Source organism: Myotis lucifugus, unplaced genomic scaffold, assembly GCF_000147115.1.
Source record: "Myotis lucifugus unplaced genomic scaffold, Myoluc2.0 scaffold_144, whole genome shotgun sequence".
NCBI classification, from domain to species: domain Eukaryota; kingdom Metazoa; phylum Chordata; class Mammalia; order Chiroptera; family Vespertilionidae; genus Myotis; species Myotis lucifugus.
In genome coordinates, this window is record NW_005871192.1 from 694337 (window position 1) to 712613 (window position 18277).

Below are 18277 nucleotides of genomic sequence, written 5' to 3' on the forward strand. Positions count from 1 at the left end.
TGATGGTGATAGTGAATCCTCAAGGAACTGTTAAAAATACTTTAAAATGCTTTTCTGGGCTTTCAAAATATGCAACAAGATATTCCTTATATCACTTAAATGTTTACAAGCACTTGATATCGATATAATTGTTATTTCATTGCCTTTCTCCTCCATATGCTATAAACACTATGAAGGCAGGTGCCAATTATCTTGCTCATCACTCTTTCTTTAGCATCATCTACAACGTTTGGCACATAGTAAGTAACCAATCAATTGCCCCATACTGTAAAAGAATGCATGAATGAACAAACAAATGAATTATATAATGATCATGATTGTTTCAGATACTATTTGTGGCAAATTCTTAGAATAATTATCATCTTTATATGTGTATAACTACCAGTTTTCTTGAAGATGTTATTGATAATTTCTTTTTTTAAAAATATATTTTATTGATTTTTTACAGAGAGGAAGGGAGAGGGATAGAGAGTTAGAAACATTGATGAGAGAGAAACATCGATCAGCTGCCTCCTGCACAGCCCCTATTGGGGATGTGCCTGCAACTGAGCTATATGCCCTTGGGACCCTTCAGTTCCCACTGTCCTTTGATAATACAGTAGTATAGTAGAGTGGAAAGGGAATTATTATTGGAGTGATATATAAATTCAATCATTCCATTGTTTGAAATACCTGACAGTTTCAACAATTGGAAATACTGACTAAAACTAGGGTTTATTCAGTAAAAATAATAAAAAATTGTTACCATCCAACTTTACTTTTACACTTCTTATAGAATTTTCTAGTCCCCCTAGATTTCCAGACCTCAATATTGGGAGATACTAGTACAGCAGTTCAGCCATAGTTCCCTGGGTCAAGGTTGCATGAGAGATGTCAGTTATGGATTTACTACTGCCCACAGCCCTTGAGTAGGGCAGCAGACCAGAGATGCCTCCATGGGCATAATGGTTATAATGTTGGCTACAAAGGCTTCCTTAATCACATTAGCCTGTAGCAAGTATCTACAGCTTTTATTGTGCCCATTTTATTTTAGTACTTCATTATATGCATCACTATTTCAACATTTTCTATCCAGTGTGTTATCTCTCAAATGACATTATAACCTAGGAAAGGGCAGCTACCACGTCTGGGTGTGTAATTATGTACAGGGTCATGCTCAAGGATGTCCAGAAAGAAATATGAAGGCATCATCTCTAATACTGCAAATGGAAACCATGGTATTTCTAGTTCCTAGACTACTCAAACAAGCTTCTTGGACTGCAATTAGAATGATGTCAACCTTCCTAACCCAAATTCTTCAACTATAAAAATGTAATGCATTTAGTAAATTATTCTCTATAGGAAGTAACTGGTCTCTAGTTTTCAGTGCATGAACTGTGAGTCAGTGTTCTTAGTTCTAAGTGCACTTATTGTTTACTATTCTACTGTGTATTTCTGCCCTTTTGGTGGCTTGGGCACCTCATCAGTCTCTTTTCTATCTATCTAATATGGATTTCTTCTTACATTTTAAAAATGAGCACACACTGACATGAATAAATATAACTAAGTTTCTTGTACAAGTAGAGCTAAGTTGGAAGTTCTAATCCTATATAATAAAAGGCTAATATGCAAACTGTCCCCTCAACCAGGAGTTCGACTAGGAGTTTGACCAGGGGGCAGGCCAGCCAGCCAACCTGCTGCATCCCCTTCCCCAGCCATGCACAAATTCGTGCACCGGGCCTCTAGTAAAGAATAAACCATAACTAAAAAAGACCATCTAGTACAGCCGTGGGCAAACTACGGCCCGCGGGCCGGATCCGGCCCATTTGAAATGAATAAAACTAAAAAAAAAAAAGACCGTACCCTTTTATGTAATGATGTTTACTTTGAATTTATATTAGTTCACACAAACACTCCATCCATGCTTTTGTTCCGGCCCTCCGGTCCAGTTTAAGAACCCATTGTGGCCCTCGAGTCAAAAAGTTTGCCCACCCCTGATCTAGTATCTGGGAAAGTCATTATCTTCTATTGAGTCTGCAGCTTGAGAAAGGATGCCAATGGCATGGTAGGAGGAAGGGGATATTAAGCCAGGCAGTCATCCAGCCAATAGCCAATTGCCCCTGACACTTACTGTCACAGCCAGTCTGCTCCTACATCCGTCTTAATAGCTACACCTGCCAAGTTGTTCCTGGGTATACCAGTTATTTGTAAATTGACCATCTTCAGAAAAGCAGCTTTCTGAGTATACAGTGCAGACTATTGTGATAAGTTGGATCAGAAGTTAAAGCATTTAAAAAAAGATGGAAAGGCAGTAATTTGGATCTATCTGCTGTTATACACACTATCTGATTCAGTTCCTCACAAAGACTATGGGGGAGTATTTTATTACCATTTTTCAAATGAGTAAACAGGCTCAGGAAGGTAAAATAATGCACTGAGGTTACATATACAGTGAGCAGGAGGCTATACCAAACTCTAGAGAGCGTATCTTTTGTACCACTCTACACTAGCATTGCCAAAATGTTGTACAACCAATGTATAATTTTTAAATTTTTGGAAGATATGAGTCCCTAGGAAGCAAGGTGATAATTCAGTCTGGTTTTAATCTTTAAAGGAGATTTCAAAACATAACTTTGGAACCAATGGCAATATATAATGATTTTCACTGTGAGAAAATTTTACTGCCATGCAAAAAATGTTTTTTTCTTCTTGTAAATAAACAAAATTTGTGTTTTGGCAATAAGTTCCCATAAAGATGTTGACAAATAACCATTTCCATTTTGATTCCTGTGTATCTCATTCAAAAAGGAAGTCATTGCTTAAGTTAATATATAATGCAAAAGAGACTACACTTTGAATGATACTGAGGATGAATGACAAATTATGTGTATAATTTCTAAGCACCTAAATCATGAAAAATGATAAAAAATCAAATGGTAACTTTTTATTTTCAGCTATTTCTGAGGGAAAATTAGGGAAGAAAAATTGCTTCATTATGAATCACTGGGAAAAAAGTAATTTTCTTCTTTTCTCTATATCTTCTTAAATTATATGACTCATTTTCAAGTTTGAATAAACTGATTTTAAAAATTACATAATCTATTTTAGAATAACTTGACATTTATTTGATCTTGATATTTTCTAATGAAACCTAAATTTCCTCTCAATTGCAACCTGAAGCTACATCACAAAATAGGATATATAATGCAAAAATCGATGAAATGACAGCTTAGCTTGTTTCTGAATAAAAACATTTACAGATGGTAGGCATCTAGAAAGCATCAAAACTTCTTTAAAGTCCATTTTTTTCTTAAATATGTGTATTTACATGTAGAAGAAAAAAATAGTCTTAGAAACAACAGAGAATACTGAAAAGAGTTCTGGGCCAGAAGAAAAGAGGTTATTTTTGGTTGTGGTTTGTCATCGGGGTGAGCTTGGTCCTGTCACTCAACTTCCCTAAAGCTCAGTTTCCTTGTAGGTAACATGAAGATGTCAGCATCTGTCTCACTTGAGCAACTGCCATGTGGCTAAAGTCCTTTATTTATCCAACACTTCCTAGGGTTTGTTGTGTTTTCTTATGGAGATATGAACACAAATATGATTTAGTTTCTGGCCCTCAAGGAATACAAAGTTGGAAGATGTAATGTCAACAGGAATGTTGGGTTGTATCAGAATGCTTCTGGATGGAGAAAATACTGAAGAACAGTTGTAAGTTAGTGAAGTGAATGGAAAAAGAAAAGATAATAGCATTTAGACAGAGGGAACAGCATTATGCAAAGGTAATCAGTTATGGGATTGCAAGATTTGGGGACCTGTGAGCCATTCAGTTGGTTGAAACTGAAGAGGAAAACTCACAGGTGAGGTTGGAAGGGTAGATGAACCCAGATTATTGAGATTTATACATGCTATGCTATGGGTCTGCATTTTAACCCCAAAGCAATGGGGGTGGGGGGTGGGGGTGGTATGGAGCAATGCAGCATTATGAAGAGAGGGGTTCCAGTTTTAGAAAACTCACTTTGAAAGCAACATGGCTAATGGATCAGAGGCTGGAAACTAATTCAGAGTCAATGATATTAGTTCAGGTGAGAAATTCAAAGGACTAAAGAAGGAGAAGAAAGAATAGTTTTAAAGGATGATATAGAGGTAGAACTGACAAAGTGTAATGTCTAATGAGGGGTCTAGGAGATGGGGAAATTCATGTGAATCAAAGTTTTCCGAGTCAGCTGGGTAAACACTGTATTATTTAAGATAAGAAATCGAGAAGATAGAGCAGGATTTGGGGATAGACGGGTCCAATTTTGGACATGTTGAGCTCATTGTCTCTGTTGGACATCCAAGTGGTGATGTGCAGAAGGCAGCTGGATATATGAAATGCATTCAACAATGCCATGAACTATTCAAATGTGCATATTACTTGAATCATATTCTATACTTTCAGTATGTGTATTAACTCTCCAATGCCTCTAGGGAAATTAGCATAAATGGTTTATTCAACAGTACTCTAAGAGCTTCAAAATATAAAGATATTTCTCCATTTTTTACAGTACAGACATACCTCGTTCTATTGCGCCTCGCTTTATTATGCTTCACAGGTGTTGCGTTTTTTACAAATGGGAGGCAAGACCCTCCACCAGCGAAAGGATTATGACTTTATTGTGATACTTATTTTATTGCAGTGGTCTGGATCTGAAACTGCAATATCTCTGAGGTATGCCTGTATTTGCTTGTTTAACTACCTACAGCATCATTTCTATTGTGAGCTATCTCTCATGGTTTATAGCTTCTTGCTCAAGTTCATGTGGCTGGCAGGTGGACTGGATTTAAAAAAGCTACCATGCAGATGGGGGCAGTACAGTACTCTGGAACCCTTCTTCCATCCAACCTCACTGCCTATCACATTTTCCTATATGCATTCTTACTTTCAGCTGCCCTGGGGTCATGAAGCCTTAGCTTAAATCAAATGTCCTCTGGCTCCAGGTCCCATGATGAAAAATTTATGGAGTCCTGGACACATTACAAGTTTTACAGCTTTACAGCTGAAATCCTTCAGGTCCTTCTGACCTACTGAAGGAAAAAATATGTTTTATTTTATTGTGATTCCCAAATGTTCTTCTAGTGTGTACATTTTTTCTTACAGAATGTGTATGTTGCTTCCAGCAATGTGTTTTATATTACCTGCAAGAGTAGGGAAGCTCTGATAGAAGGAAACAACCTCGTCTTGTTGCCAGTACAAGGGAAAACAGAACTTGCAATTGGAAGGAAGCATGACCAAGTCTATGGATCATTAGTTTGTCTCTCTCTTTGACTAAGAATACTTTATATGAGTCAGTGACTATACCCTAACTTGTTTTAAAAACAGTTTGTATCCCCCAACTAATGATGTATTGGCTTTGTGAGTGGGGTGTTTTTATTAAAACACACACACCCCCACACACACACACAATTTTCTTAGGACTTTAAAAAAATCATATGTTCTTGTAAAGTCCAGGATGTAGCTCAACACCCTTGAATTAAACATCTCTTGGATAATTGGCTTTCCAAATCTCTGTCAAAGTCTACAGCTCTCTCTTCAGGAGATTGTAAACATCATCAGTTGGGAGGGGGCTTGAACACAAGATACCTAAATGGGCTTACCTTGACAATGAAATCTGCGGTGAGCGGTCCAGCGATACTCAGGTTCTCTTTGCCTGGATATTTCTGGAATTCCACACTAGAATTGTCCACAAGAAAGATGCCTGGAGAGCTGAGACTGTTTTCACCTTTAGCCCCCTGTAGGGTTTTGGTTTCTAGATCTACAGAATCAAACACATGAAGAGAAAGATGTTCCCAAGGTTGCAGCAGACCTCATGCAAGTACTTTCCATGGAACAGAGCCTAGAGCTATATAAGGGGAAGTATCATTCTTTATATGGCTGACACAATTACAATTAGGATATAAACAAAATATATAGGCACACTGGATCACATAAGAGTTTATGCTGCAAATGAAATTATTTTAAAACTCATTATCCAAACATTCAAGTCTCCCTCCAAAAAAATCTTTGATTCCCTGGATGACCTCATTTGGGCACTCCACCTGATCACAATCCTATTCCTTTGACTAAACCATCTTCCATACATATTCATTGAGTTCAGTATTCACAGCCCTCAGCCTAGAATACCCTACCACTTTCCTTTTTACTCTATGAGATCCAGGGTGCCTCACTGAACTCCTTCAGTACCTGTGTGACTTTATATTCATGAATTACCTTGTATTTATTTATACTTTCTGGTTATTTATTTTATGTGTGCTATCTTTAAAAATGAAGAAAGTCTAGTGACTTAAGGACAGAGAACTAACTGTCCATGTTGTTTCTCTTTCTTTTTAAAATCCTTCTTGGTACTTCATTTAGTATTATGTGCATATATGATCTTTCGTAAGAGCTTAGGACAGAAAGAAGAACTTCTTGATTCCTGGAACATTCCAAGCTGAATCTGGCCAATGACCAAGTCTGTGAATCATGTTTTCTTGTAGGAAATTAAAGCCTGCTGGGAGGATGATAATTATGACATGTATTTCAGAGCAGGGGAAGTTCTTATGTGATTGAGAGGGATTTAGAATAACTGCCCGCTGCATAAGGGAATGTAGATAGGCTAAATCTAACAAGGACCCTTGGTTTGGGCAGGGGTTCTTTAGAAGAAAGATGGGGAGCCTGAGTGAAACTCTAGGTCTTCTACCCTAGATTCAATCAGACCGATTCCCTTCTTAAATGTTTTACAGATTGGGGTTCTGTGGTTAAGAAAAATCTTAAGGTGTCTGGATGTACTAAAGTGTCTAAAGTATTTATACTAAATTCTTCTAGATGTTGTTTAAGTCAAGTTCTGTACTGCAAGGAATACCAATAGGGGGAAATGTTGGTGTCCAATTAAATGCCCATGACCCTCAGGTGAAGTCTGTGTAGCCCTTCTCTGGGAGTAGGTCAGATTGCCCTCCCCTATCCCAGCACAGAGAGGCCCTCCCAGAAGAACATAAGGCACCCAACAAAATATTCGAGTGTAGGAACTACAGTTGTCATCAGAGGAGAGTAATAGCACTGCATCTCCTTCCTCTAGCCTTCATTCTTCCAGCTGCCTTACATGTGTTTACATGCATTTATGGAGATATCTCCAGGATGTAAGTTCATTTAGTTTTGGAAAAATCTTGGAGTTCTAAGCCTAATGTGAGCATCTGGTTCAATTTTATCACCAGGCCTCCTAGTAACCATCTCAAGGTATTCTGATGAAAGATGAGCTGGACCAGACCAGACTGCCTAGTCTTGTTCTAGTTTGGCCCTAAATTTTTAAGGTTGATCTCATATTGGAGCAGCTGCTGGGAGTGAAAGGCAAAGGGTTGCAAGAGAAATAGGGCATCATTTATTCACATATTCATTCTGAATTATATTCCAAATACAAAACAAAGCAAAAACTTTGTTAGTTATACATATGTTATCAACAGTATATCGACTGGGGGGGGGAATTAATGAAGATTCCATTTTGCTTTTCATCATCCATAAATATCATTCGCAATTTTTATCTACCAAATCCTTGGGACAATTAAAGCAAAGAAGGCCAATTCATCAGCTTCCTAGTGATCACATAATTAGGGAATTTGGGAGGCTAATACATTTATAAAAATAAAATTTCCTCTTATATCTATATCCCTTTGGGTTCTTTCTTCCACAGTGAGGAGTCAGTCCCCAGGTGGGTGATGGTCTTGGTCTGATGGATTTTTGCCTATCCCGGCTCAGAAAAATACTGTTTTTGAGTAGGGTTGTTTCACCAGCAGTTACCTCTGTCCAGCTCTCAAAGGGAAAAACAAATCATTTAAATGGTAATAGTGAACACATATATATCATCCTTTGACATGTGAACAGTATATTTTTGGGGGCTGTTCAGGGATAGGAAAGAACTTGGAACCATATAAGGTGTCTTATCAGCATCTTTTGGCTTTGCCTGAACTGTACCTTACTTATTCCTTTACTTCACATGACCCTTCACATCCCACCTCTCCCATAAAATGTACTTTTTTATTTTTAGAAAGACTATAGTAGGCTATCTGAACTTTCACAGGCTCCAATTTGTCTTCATCTTGTTTGTCTTTCTGGAATGATTTCAGTCATAATCCAATTGCCAAAAGACAGGGCTTGCTACCTAAATTGGTTTCTTAGGCATGTGTGTGGGTGGGGAGAAAGAGCAGAAGATGATAGATGGCTTTGTCGGAACCCCGGGAACAATTGAAGTGGAGATCAGAAATGCCTGAGGGATCAACTGAAGTGAAATCTTTCAGGGGAATTGAATTTTGCAGAAAACACTAGCATATCCTCTCCTCCCGGCTCCCTGGTTCACAGCCCATAATTTTCTGTTTGTAACCTAGAGAGGTCTACATCTAAGCAGCACTAAATGATATTAAAAAAAAAAAAAGACATGGCATGCCTGAAGGTCAGTTCTAGTACAAACTCCGGTGGGACCATGCTACTATTTGATCTTTGGTCCCACCAGAGTTTGTATATGATCTCCCCATTAGTAATCCTGAACCCAATAATTATCTTCAAGATATTAGGACCCTATATTGTCTTTAATACATGGGATGCTTAATTTACCAAAATGGTTTTCTTTAAATGCCACAGGGTTAAGGTTGTTTGGGGTTTCTATGTCCTCTGAATTGATACAGTAATGAAACACGAGAAAAGGAAGAATAAAAAAGAGAAAGAAGGAGAGGGAAGGAAGGTTGGAAGGAAGAAGAAAAAAATGCCAAGAGGCGAGGTAAGAAAAAGATGGAGATTGATTGGAAATAAAGAAGACAGAAAATGAGAAACAATATTCACGAAAGCATAAACATGTGCTTACCTCAGGAACAAACTATGGGAGCATCTATTTTGTATTTTTCAGGATGACTGTGGTTAGAGATAATTACCAGAGAGTTTTTTTTTGCTATCTAATTAGGCAACCAAAAGATAAACAGAAGCATTCAAAATATCATATTATGATAAAGTGGAAAGATTTGTACTTCTATATTTTAATCTATTCTGGGAACAAAAAATAAATAATAATGCCTAAAATTCCCAATACCCAAAGGAAAACAACTAAGTTTACTTACACAAGTGATCGGGTCCTTTTAAGGTAAGGTGAATGTGTCTGCTTCCATAGGGAATGGCAACCACAGTGTCATCCACTAGAGAGAAACAAAGCAAGGTCTTAAAAGCACATAATTGGATACAAAATTACTGATGGTCTCCTATTAAGTCACAAACTTACATACCCCTACCACCCAACCCCCGCAAAATGACAATCTTTTTTTTTTTTTAAATCTTTGAAATGTGAACACCAATATTTGGGATTCAAATTTTATTTCCTCAAAATAAAATATGACAAAAAAGCTACTCACTAGGTCACTCATGTGGATATGACCTTTAAAAAATATATGATTTTTGATATATGAAAAAATGAATTTGCAAGTTTTCATTTCTAATTTTAAATCCTGGTCTTATATTGCCAATTTTCTCTAGATTAGCGCAACTGTGTTAAATTACAAAAGGAAAATAAATTCTAATGTTCCCAGAGTGACTTTATTATATCAAAATCTGGATTTCTCTCCAGGAAAGTAACTGTCTTGGATAAATACAACAGATTACAGAATAGGGGAAATAAATGTTTGTTTACATTCTTTTAGCCCCTCTAGGGCAGAAACCATGCCTTCCAGTTCTCCAATATCCTTTACTCTATCTGCATCCAATACTGAGTGTCCCATCAATGGTCATTCACATTTCCCCCACACACCCTCTCTGTAAGCCTTAATTATAGATAATTTAAAAATGGATTACTTTTTACAATGCTTGAAATTGAGCCTAAACTCATTGGAAGCAGTGCCAAATGCCAAAACCTACATTTTTTAAAAACTGAAGGTATAGTACATGCACTCCAAACACATCACTGGCCTTCTTATTTAGAACTTCACTTGTGACAACAATACCATATATTTACACAGCACTAAGGAGTTTCACTTTCACCTGAATTATACTACATATTCTTTCACTCAAAACTTGTTAATAGAGGCCAAGAAGATGCCACCATCCCCACTTTATGATGAAGAAATGAAGCCTCTGAGAAATATAATGAGTAGCTCAAGGTCAAAGAACAGAGGACAAGGACAGCAGGTATTTTAAACTTATCAGCACAGTCAGAAGCTCTGTGGGATCCTCTGTTTCAATATTATACATTAGTTTCAATAAAAGAAGCTCAAAAGATAGCCAATGTCTCTGAACTTCAACATATCATCTTGTCTTTGGGTTAATTTAATTTCAATAAATAAATAAATCTCAGAAGTTCCCTAACTTCTCTGATCCTTAGTTATTCTGTTTGTAAAACAGGGAAAACAACACTTACCTATAATGTTGTTGTGAATAGATAGATGATATAGATATAGATATATAGATATAGATATACAGGTGTATAGGCTGGAACACAGTATTTTGTGAATATAATTCCTTCCTCTCTATTCCAAATCCCCTAAAAACATGAACTGAAAGACTGTTTATTTTTATGTTTTTAAATGCCTCCAAGGCCCTACCACATAGCCAGCTGAATGGAAAGAATTACACGCCTTCAATCTCTTCCCCAAAGAGGTTACATTTATCAAGTTCTCTGCAATATTGAATATTCTATTCACAATACAACTTTCTAGTTATTTTTAATGTCATATATTGTTAAAGAAAAGACTGAATTTTAGATAGCTTAGGGTTTGTGGCTTAGAAGAACAAAACACATAAGGAGAATATAGAAAAGGAATAAAGAATGTTCAGACTGGGCCCACAGAGCTCTACACGCCTTGCATAAAGACATGGGTGTTTAAGTTTACAAAAGAAACTCAAAGCAGTTAAAACAATGGGATTTCTAGAAATAGAAAGTCTTTGTTTATCCACAGGTCAAGTAAAGTGCAAGCAAAAGAGAAGCTTTCTGTTGGCGGCAGTCTCCTGACCCACACACTGCTCAGGCGGCCTCCCTCTTGTTCTGCTGAGAAGTGACTCACATTCCACGTGCCGGGGCATCGGCCCAGCTTTAGGCTGATGCAGTAACCTTTGTATGCTCCCCGAGGAAGAGGCAGAGGAACCTCCCAGGCTGTTGGGGGAAGAAGGTAAGGTGGAGTGTAGACCAGGCAAGAATGAAATATCTGATCCCCTCTACTCTTCCCTGGTCAAAGAGAAATGTGGAGCAACTCAAAGGCTGGTGCAAACTTGAACTGTCAGCAGCACACAGCCCCAGAGACGGGAGAGTCACGGCCTAGTCTGTGGTTCCGTAAAGGGCTAACGGACAACTGGCAGGTTATCAGGCAACCAGCAAATTCATTACTGCAATGCACAAATGTCTGACGAACAAGACAAAGCAGCAGCCCTACAAGACAGTCCATGAAAAAGGGACCTAAAATTAAAAAATGTGTGGAAAATACCGTCCATGAAAAAGGGACCTAAAATTAAAAAATGTGTGGAAAATACCCACATTGATTAGTTTCTTAGGGGCCCTGAACCAAAGAAACCCATTTCACAGTGTGTGTAACCCACTCAGTGTGTCCCTCATGCGTTCATGCAAGGAAGCTTTTGCTTATGTCTTATCTGTTAACACCAGCTGATACATCTCAGAATACACTTTAATATATGATGTTCTTAATTTGATAAAAAGCAAAATGGAAAAAAAATTAATTTCATTTTCTGCATGTTAATAAAAAGCCAGTCATTGAGTTATTTATGTATTAATAATTGTCTCACTTGACAGTACATTCTCAATGATCAGGGATGGGTTGGGGGATTCTACTGTTTGGTACCTATGATAGTACTGTGCACAGAGAGGTGTGACATCTGAGAATGTGTGAGCAGTCAGTTTATCACCTGCCCCTCAGTGATAAATTGAATGGGTATGGCTGGTGAGCAGGCGGCTATATCCTCTCCTTGCACAACCCTGGGGGTGACCTTTCTTCCAAAGGCACACTGCTCTGTGATCAAGTGCATCTGCCCTAACCTAGTCTGACCCAACCATGATGCCGGTCTTCAGGACATTTTTCCAGGTTATTAAACAACAACTCTAAAAGACCTGCTTCAGAGATCAGGTAACCTCTTTCTCCATTAAATTGACAAGGTTTCCATGGGAATCACAAATGTTGTTATTTCACATACATGGGTTATAAATACCCTTTTCCAAGAAAATTGTTCTCAAGGATTGTACCTAAAAGATTTTGTCAAAAACAACAACAACTACAGTTATTGCCCTGGCCAGGTGGCTCAGTTGGTTGGAGCATCAGTCTATACCTCCAAAGGCTGCGTCAGGGCACATACTTAGGTTGTGGGTTCGATCCCTAATTGAGGAGCACACAGGAGGCAACCAATCAATGTTTTTCTCTCTCTCTCTAAATAAAAGCACACACACATATTCTTGGGATAGATTAAAAAAATTACAGCTAGCCCTGGCTCTTTTGGCTTAGTGGTTAGAGTGTCAGTCCATGGACTGAAGAGTCTTGGGTTCAATAAGTCAAGGGCAACTAATCAATGTGTCTCTCGTTCATGTTTCTCTCCCTCTCTCTCCCTCCTCCCTCTTTTTCACTCTCTATAGCAATCAATGGAAAAAATATCCTCTAGTCAGGATTAAAAACAAACGAATACACAGCTATATACATCTATATTCCACATCTTTCTGGAATTTTAGATTAATTTTTAATCTTTTCATATATGGATTTTTCTGTATAATTCATTGCTATATCAGAGAAAGGTGATAATAAAAATGATAAGTTTTGAAAAGAGGATTTCCTATTCTGATATCTGAGTTTATCTTATTTTTAGACCTGTTGATAAGTGCATGATTTTAAAAGCTCTTTGCTTTAAGCCTTTGGGGCTGATTCTCAATCTTATCATTATTATTTTTTTGTTGAAAGAGCCATTGTTAATAGAGTTGGCTACATATAGTCTGCCAGTCTTGAGGAGGTTTTAATGGTATATTTTTCATCTTCATGCCAACTTTATTACTCATAACATATACCCAATAAAACAAGATGAGCCCTTCATATCCCCCTGCCCCCTAGTTTATCAATGATTGCACAATGGAGGGTATATACTGGACAGGCCAAACAAGATGCTTCCTCCCCCTGGCCCTGTTTTTTCTAGATCAAAAACTTTGGAGCCATCCTTGATTTGATGCTTTCATCCAATCAGTTAGAAAGTCCTATTGTCACCAGAGTCAAAAATCCGTATTTCACAGATTCTACGATATTTCACATTTTAACCTACATGAAATCAGAATGTATCTCACAATCACTGGTGCCTTATATTCATTCTCCCCGAGGGAGGCAGTAATCCTGCCATATTTATCTTTGTCTGCACAGACACTAATATCAAAACAGCCAAAATCAAACTTGCAAAATGGGTGTCAGCTGCTTGGAAGAAAATTCCAATAGTAGAACACATTCATTTAACCTCTGAGAATCAAATGGTTAGGAGGGTGGTAGGGAGATGACGAATCAGAAGTGCTAAAGAACATCCTCAAAGTGGGAGTCAAAATCTGGATAGTTCTACATACATAATTGGAACGTGAATTAAGATCCCAGTACCAAGACTTGGGCTTTCTGCCAAATGGAGTGGTAGGGTCCAGGCTCAATCTCTTGTCTGAAACAGCCAAAAGGTCAGAAAAAAATATATGAAACCATGACTTTCAAGATACAGGATATCAAACAAGAAGGTCAGCGATTATTGAGAGTCAAGAAACAAAGTAGGTAAGCGTTAACATTACTTCACCTTACTGCCAAGAGAGACTTTCTAGGCGGTAGCTCAGGAAGTGGGCACTCACAGCCCATTGGATTCCCTGAGTTGAGGAGACAAAACTGAGAGTTCAAAATCAAGGCGGCTAGAGTCTGAAGGACAAATTACCAGAGAGAGAGAACTATACAGAGAAATGACTCAAGAGATTTAAGAGTGCTCCCTACAGATATCCAGCAGCACACTCACACCAATCAATCAGTATGTGCATGTGGAGAAACGACCTGAGGCCAGAAAAGAACCAGGCCGGTAAAGGAACTATAGGGTTGAGTACCTGCCACACATCTAGGGCCTGAATAGTGTCTTATCCCATCAGCTGGGCTATCATTGGACAGTGAGCACTGAGAAGGGTCTTGCCTCAACACCAGGGCACAATTGGCACTAGCCCAAACGTGGCTTTGGTCCCAGCTACCGAGTTTTAAGATCCAAAAGGATTAAACTGATTTTAAGTAACTTAACTGCTTCCAGCACAAAATTTAGACTATTTAGAGGAATACAAAAATACCTAGTATCTGGCAAGATAAAATTTGCAATGTCTGGAATCAGGTCAAAAATTACCAGACATGAAAATTAAACAACAACAACAACAACAATGACAACAAAATACAGCCCATATAGAAGAGAAAAATCAAATCAAAACACAGAAAAGGCATTAAAATAGTTACTATAACTGTATTCCATATGTTAAAACATTAAGTATAAAAACAAAACAGAGCAAAACAAAAAACTCCAGGCCCAGGGAATTTTACTGGTGCTACCAAGAATTTAAAGAAGCAATAACATCAATTCCATACAATCTCTTCCATAAACAGAAAAGAAAAAATCATTTTCCAACTCATTGTGTGAGGCCAATATTACAGGTGTATCAAAACCAAAGATAACATAAGCAAAGGATGCTATAGACAATGATCTCTCATAAACATAGATGTAAAAAAACCTTCAAAAAATGCTAGTAAATGAAGCTCGGTAATCTATAGACAGAATAATACACTATGAACAAGTAGAATTGCCGAAACCGGTTTGGCTCAGTGGATAGAGCGTCAGCCTGCGGACTGAGAGGTCCCGGGTTCGATTCCGGTCAAGGGCATGTACCTGGGTTGCGGGCACATCCCCAGTGGGGGATGTGCAAGAGGCAGCTGATCGATGTTTCTCTCTCATCGATGTTTCTAACTCTCTCTATCTCTCTCCCTTCCTCTCTGTGAAAAATCAATAAAATATATTAAAAAAAAAAAAAAAACAGAATAATACACTATGAACAAGTAGAATTTACTCCAGGAATGCAAGACTTTTTGAAATCAATTAACATTATCCATCACAAAAGTCTTAGAAAAACTACATTATCATATCAATTGAGGCAGAAAAAGCATTTGACAAAATTCAACATCCATTTATGATAATAACTCTCAGCAAATTAGGAATGGATAAGAACTTCCCCAAGGTGATAAAGAGCATCTATAAAAACAAACAAACAACAAACACCTACAGCTAACATCATGCTCTGTAGTGAGACTGAATGCTTTCCCCCTTAAGAATGGACATAAGGTAAGGCTATCCACTCTCACCACTTCTGTTCAACATTGAATTTGAATTCCTTGCCAGTGCAGTAAGGCCATAAAAATAACTAGTGGTTTATAAATTGAAAAGGAAGAAAGTAAAACCATCCTGATCTGTAAATAACACGATTGTTTATGTAGAAAATCCAAAAACTCATAGAACTAATAAGTGAGTTTGGCAAGTTCACAAAATACATGGCCAAGAATAAACTAGCAACACTACAAAAACTGAAATAAAAAATACAATGTCATTTATGAGGTATAAATCCAACTAAAGCATAAAGAGTATGTATGCTTAAAACTAAAAAAGACTGATGAAAGAAATTAAAGAAGACTAAAATGAATGGAAAGACATGAAGTGTTCATAGGTTGAACAACTGAACATAGTAAAGATGTCAATTCTCTCTAAATCAATCTGTAGAATTAAAATAATTTCAGTCAAAATCCCAGCAAGATTTTTGGTACATATGGGAAAAACAGATTATAAAATTTATGTGGAAAGGCAAAGGAATTAGAATAGAATAGCCAAAATAAGTTTGAAAAGAAGGATAAAGTTGGAGAAATCAAACTACCTGATTTTAAGATTTACTTTAAAGTTCTAGTAACCAAGATAATGGGATACTGTGAAGAGATCGGAATAGACTCCAGAAACAGACCCACACAGAAACGGCCAATGAATTTCTGACATCTTAAAAGGCAATTCAAGGAGAAAAGGTTATATTTTCAACAAATGGAGCTGAAAAGAATTGGACATCCTAATAAAAAAAATCAACCTAGATATAAATCTTACACCTAATACAAAAATTAACTGGAACTCGGTCGTAGATCTAAAGATGAAATGTAGAATTCTAACACTTTTAGAAAAAAAACATAGGAGAAAACTTTGTGACCTGGGGGTAGGCAAGAAATTCTTGGACATGACGTTAAATGCAGACACAATCCATGAAAGAAAAAAAATGATAAACTGTTCTTCATAAAAAGTAAGAGCTTTTGCTCTGGGAAAGATAACATTAAGCAATTTTGGGGGGAAAAAAAGAAAAAAGCTACCGACTGAGAAAAAAATATTTTCAAATCACATATTTGACAAAAGCACTTATATTCAGAATATATAAAGAACTCTCAAACTCAAAAGTAGGAAAGCAAACAACCATTTTTAAAAATCGGCAAAGGACTTTAACGCTACACCAAAGAGGAAATACGCACATTTGTGATGGGCAGAATCATCCCCACCCTCCTCCTCCTGCCGAAGATGTCCCCCAAACCTATGAATGTCTTATGTTACGTGGAAACGGGGAATTAAGGTTGCTGATGAAATTAAGCTGGCTAAGCAGCTGACCTTAAAATAAAAATATTATCCTAGATTATTTGGGTAGGCCCGATGGAATCATAAGCATTCTTTAAATTAAAAGAGGGAGGCAGGAGAGGAGGTTAGAGTCATTAACATCCGAAGATGCTCTGCTGCTGGGCTTCGAAGATGCCAAGGAAAGAAGATAGACTCCAGAAGCTGCAACGTCAAACCAAAGGACAGTGCGTGCTTCCCTGGAGCTTCTAGGACAGTGATGGCGAACCTATGACACGCGTGTCAGAGGTGACATGAGAACTCATTTTTTTGGTTGATTTTCCTTTGTTAAATGGCATTTAAATATATAAACTAAATATCAAAAATAGAAGTCTTTGTTTTACTATGGTTGCAAATATCAAAAAATTTCTATATGTGACACGGCACCAGAGTTGAGTTAGGGTTTTTCAAAATGCTGACACACCGAGCTCAAAAGGTTCGCCATCACTGAGGACCACAGCTCTGCCAACACCTTGATTTGAGCCCAGTAAGACCAATTTTAGACTTTGACCCTCCAGAACTATAAAATAAGAGGGTTGCTTTAGGCCACCAGGTTTGTGGTAATTTGTTGCAGCAGCTACTGGAATAAGGCATGAAAAGAGGTTCAACATATTAGCCATTAGAAAAATGCATATGAAAGCAATGATGAGATAACACTACAAACCAATTCTAATGCCTAAAACAAAAAATACTGACAATGTCAAGCTCTGGTAAGAGTGCTGAGCAAGTGAAACTCTCAGATATTGCTGGTGGAAATGCAAAATGGCAAGACACTCAAGAAAACAGTCTGGCGGTTTCTTAAAAGGCTAAGCATCCATCTACCATACAATCCCAGCCATTCTAATCCCAGGAATTTACCCAGGAGAAATGAAAGCATTTGTCCATACAATGGAATTATGACAGTAATAAAATAAACTGCTGATACATGCTACAACATTAATGCATCTCAAAATAATTAAGCTGAATGAAAAAAGCCAGATGGAAAAAGAGTATGTAATGTATAATTCCATTTTATAAAATTCTAGAAAATGAAATCTAACGATGGAAACGGGGTGGGAGGGAGAAGGAGGAAAGGATTACAAGGGGAATAAGAAAACTTCTAAGATGATGGATACCTTCAGATCTTGCTCATGGTAATGGTTTCACAGGTATATGTACATGTTAAAACTCACTAAACCAGCGGTTCTCAACCTGTGGGTCGCCACCCCTTTGGGGGTCGAATGACCCCTTCACAGGGGTCACCTAAGACCATCGGAAAACACATATAATTACATATTGTTTTTGTGATTAATCACTATGCTTTAATTATGTTCAATTTGTAACAATAAAAATACATCCTGCATATCAGATATTTACATTACGATTCATAACAGTAGCAAAATTACAGTTATGAAGTGCAACGAAAATAATTTTATGGTTGGGGGTCACCACAACATGAGGAACTGTATTAAAGGGTCGCGGCATTAGGAAGGTTGAGAACCACTGCACTAAACTGTATACTTTATCTAGTTTATTGCATATCATTTATAACAAAAGTGCCCAATATTTATGGACTTTATTTCTTTTTTTGATTCTTTTAAAAATACTGTATCACAA

At 37.4% G+C, this 18277-nt stretch overlaps 1 protein-coding gene across 1 annotated transcript in view; it reads right to left on the minus strand.

The window, feature by feature from the left end:
* ADAMTSL1 (ADAMTS like 1) overlaps positions 1-18277 on the minus strand; it is an 863772-nt gene that overhangs the window by 242317 nt on the left and 603178 nt on the right. Inside the window, 2 exon segments of the mRNA XM_014460878.2 lie at positions 5614-5771; positions 9094-9168. Coding sequence (XP_014316364.1) covers positions 5614-5771; positions 9094-9168 — 233 coding nt within the window.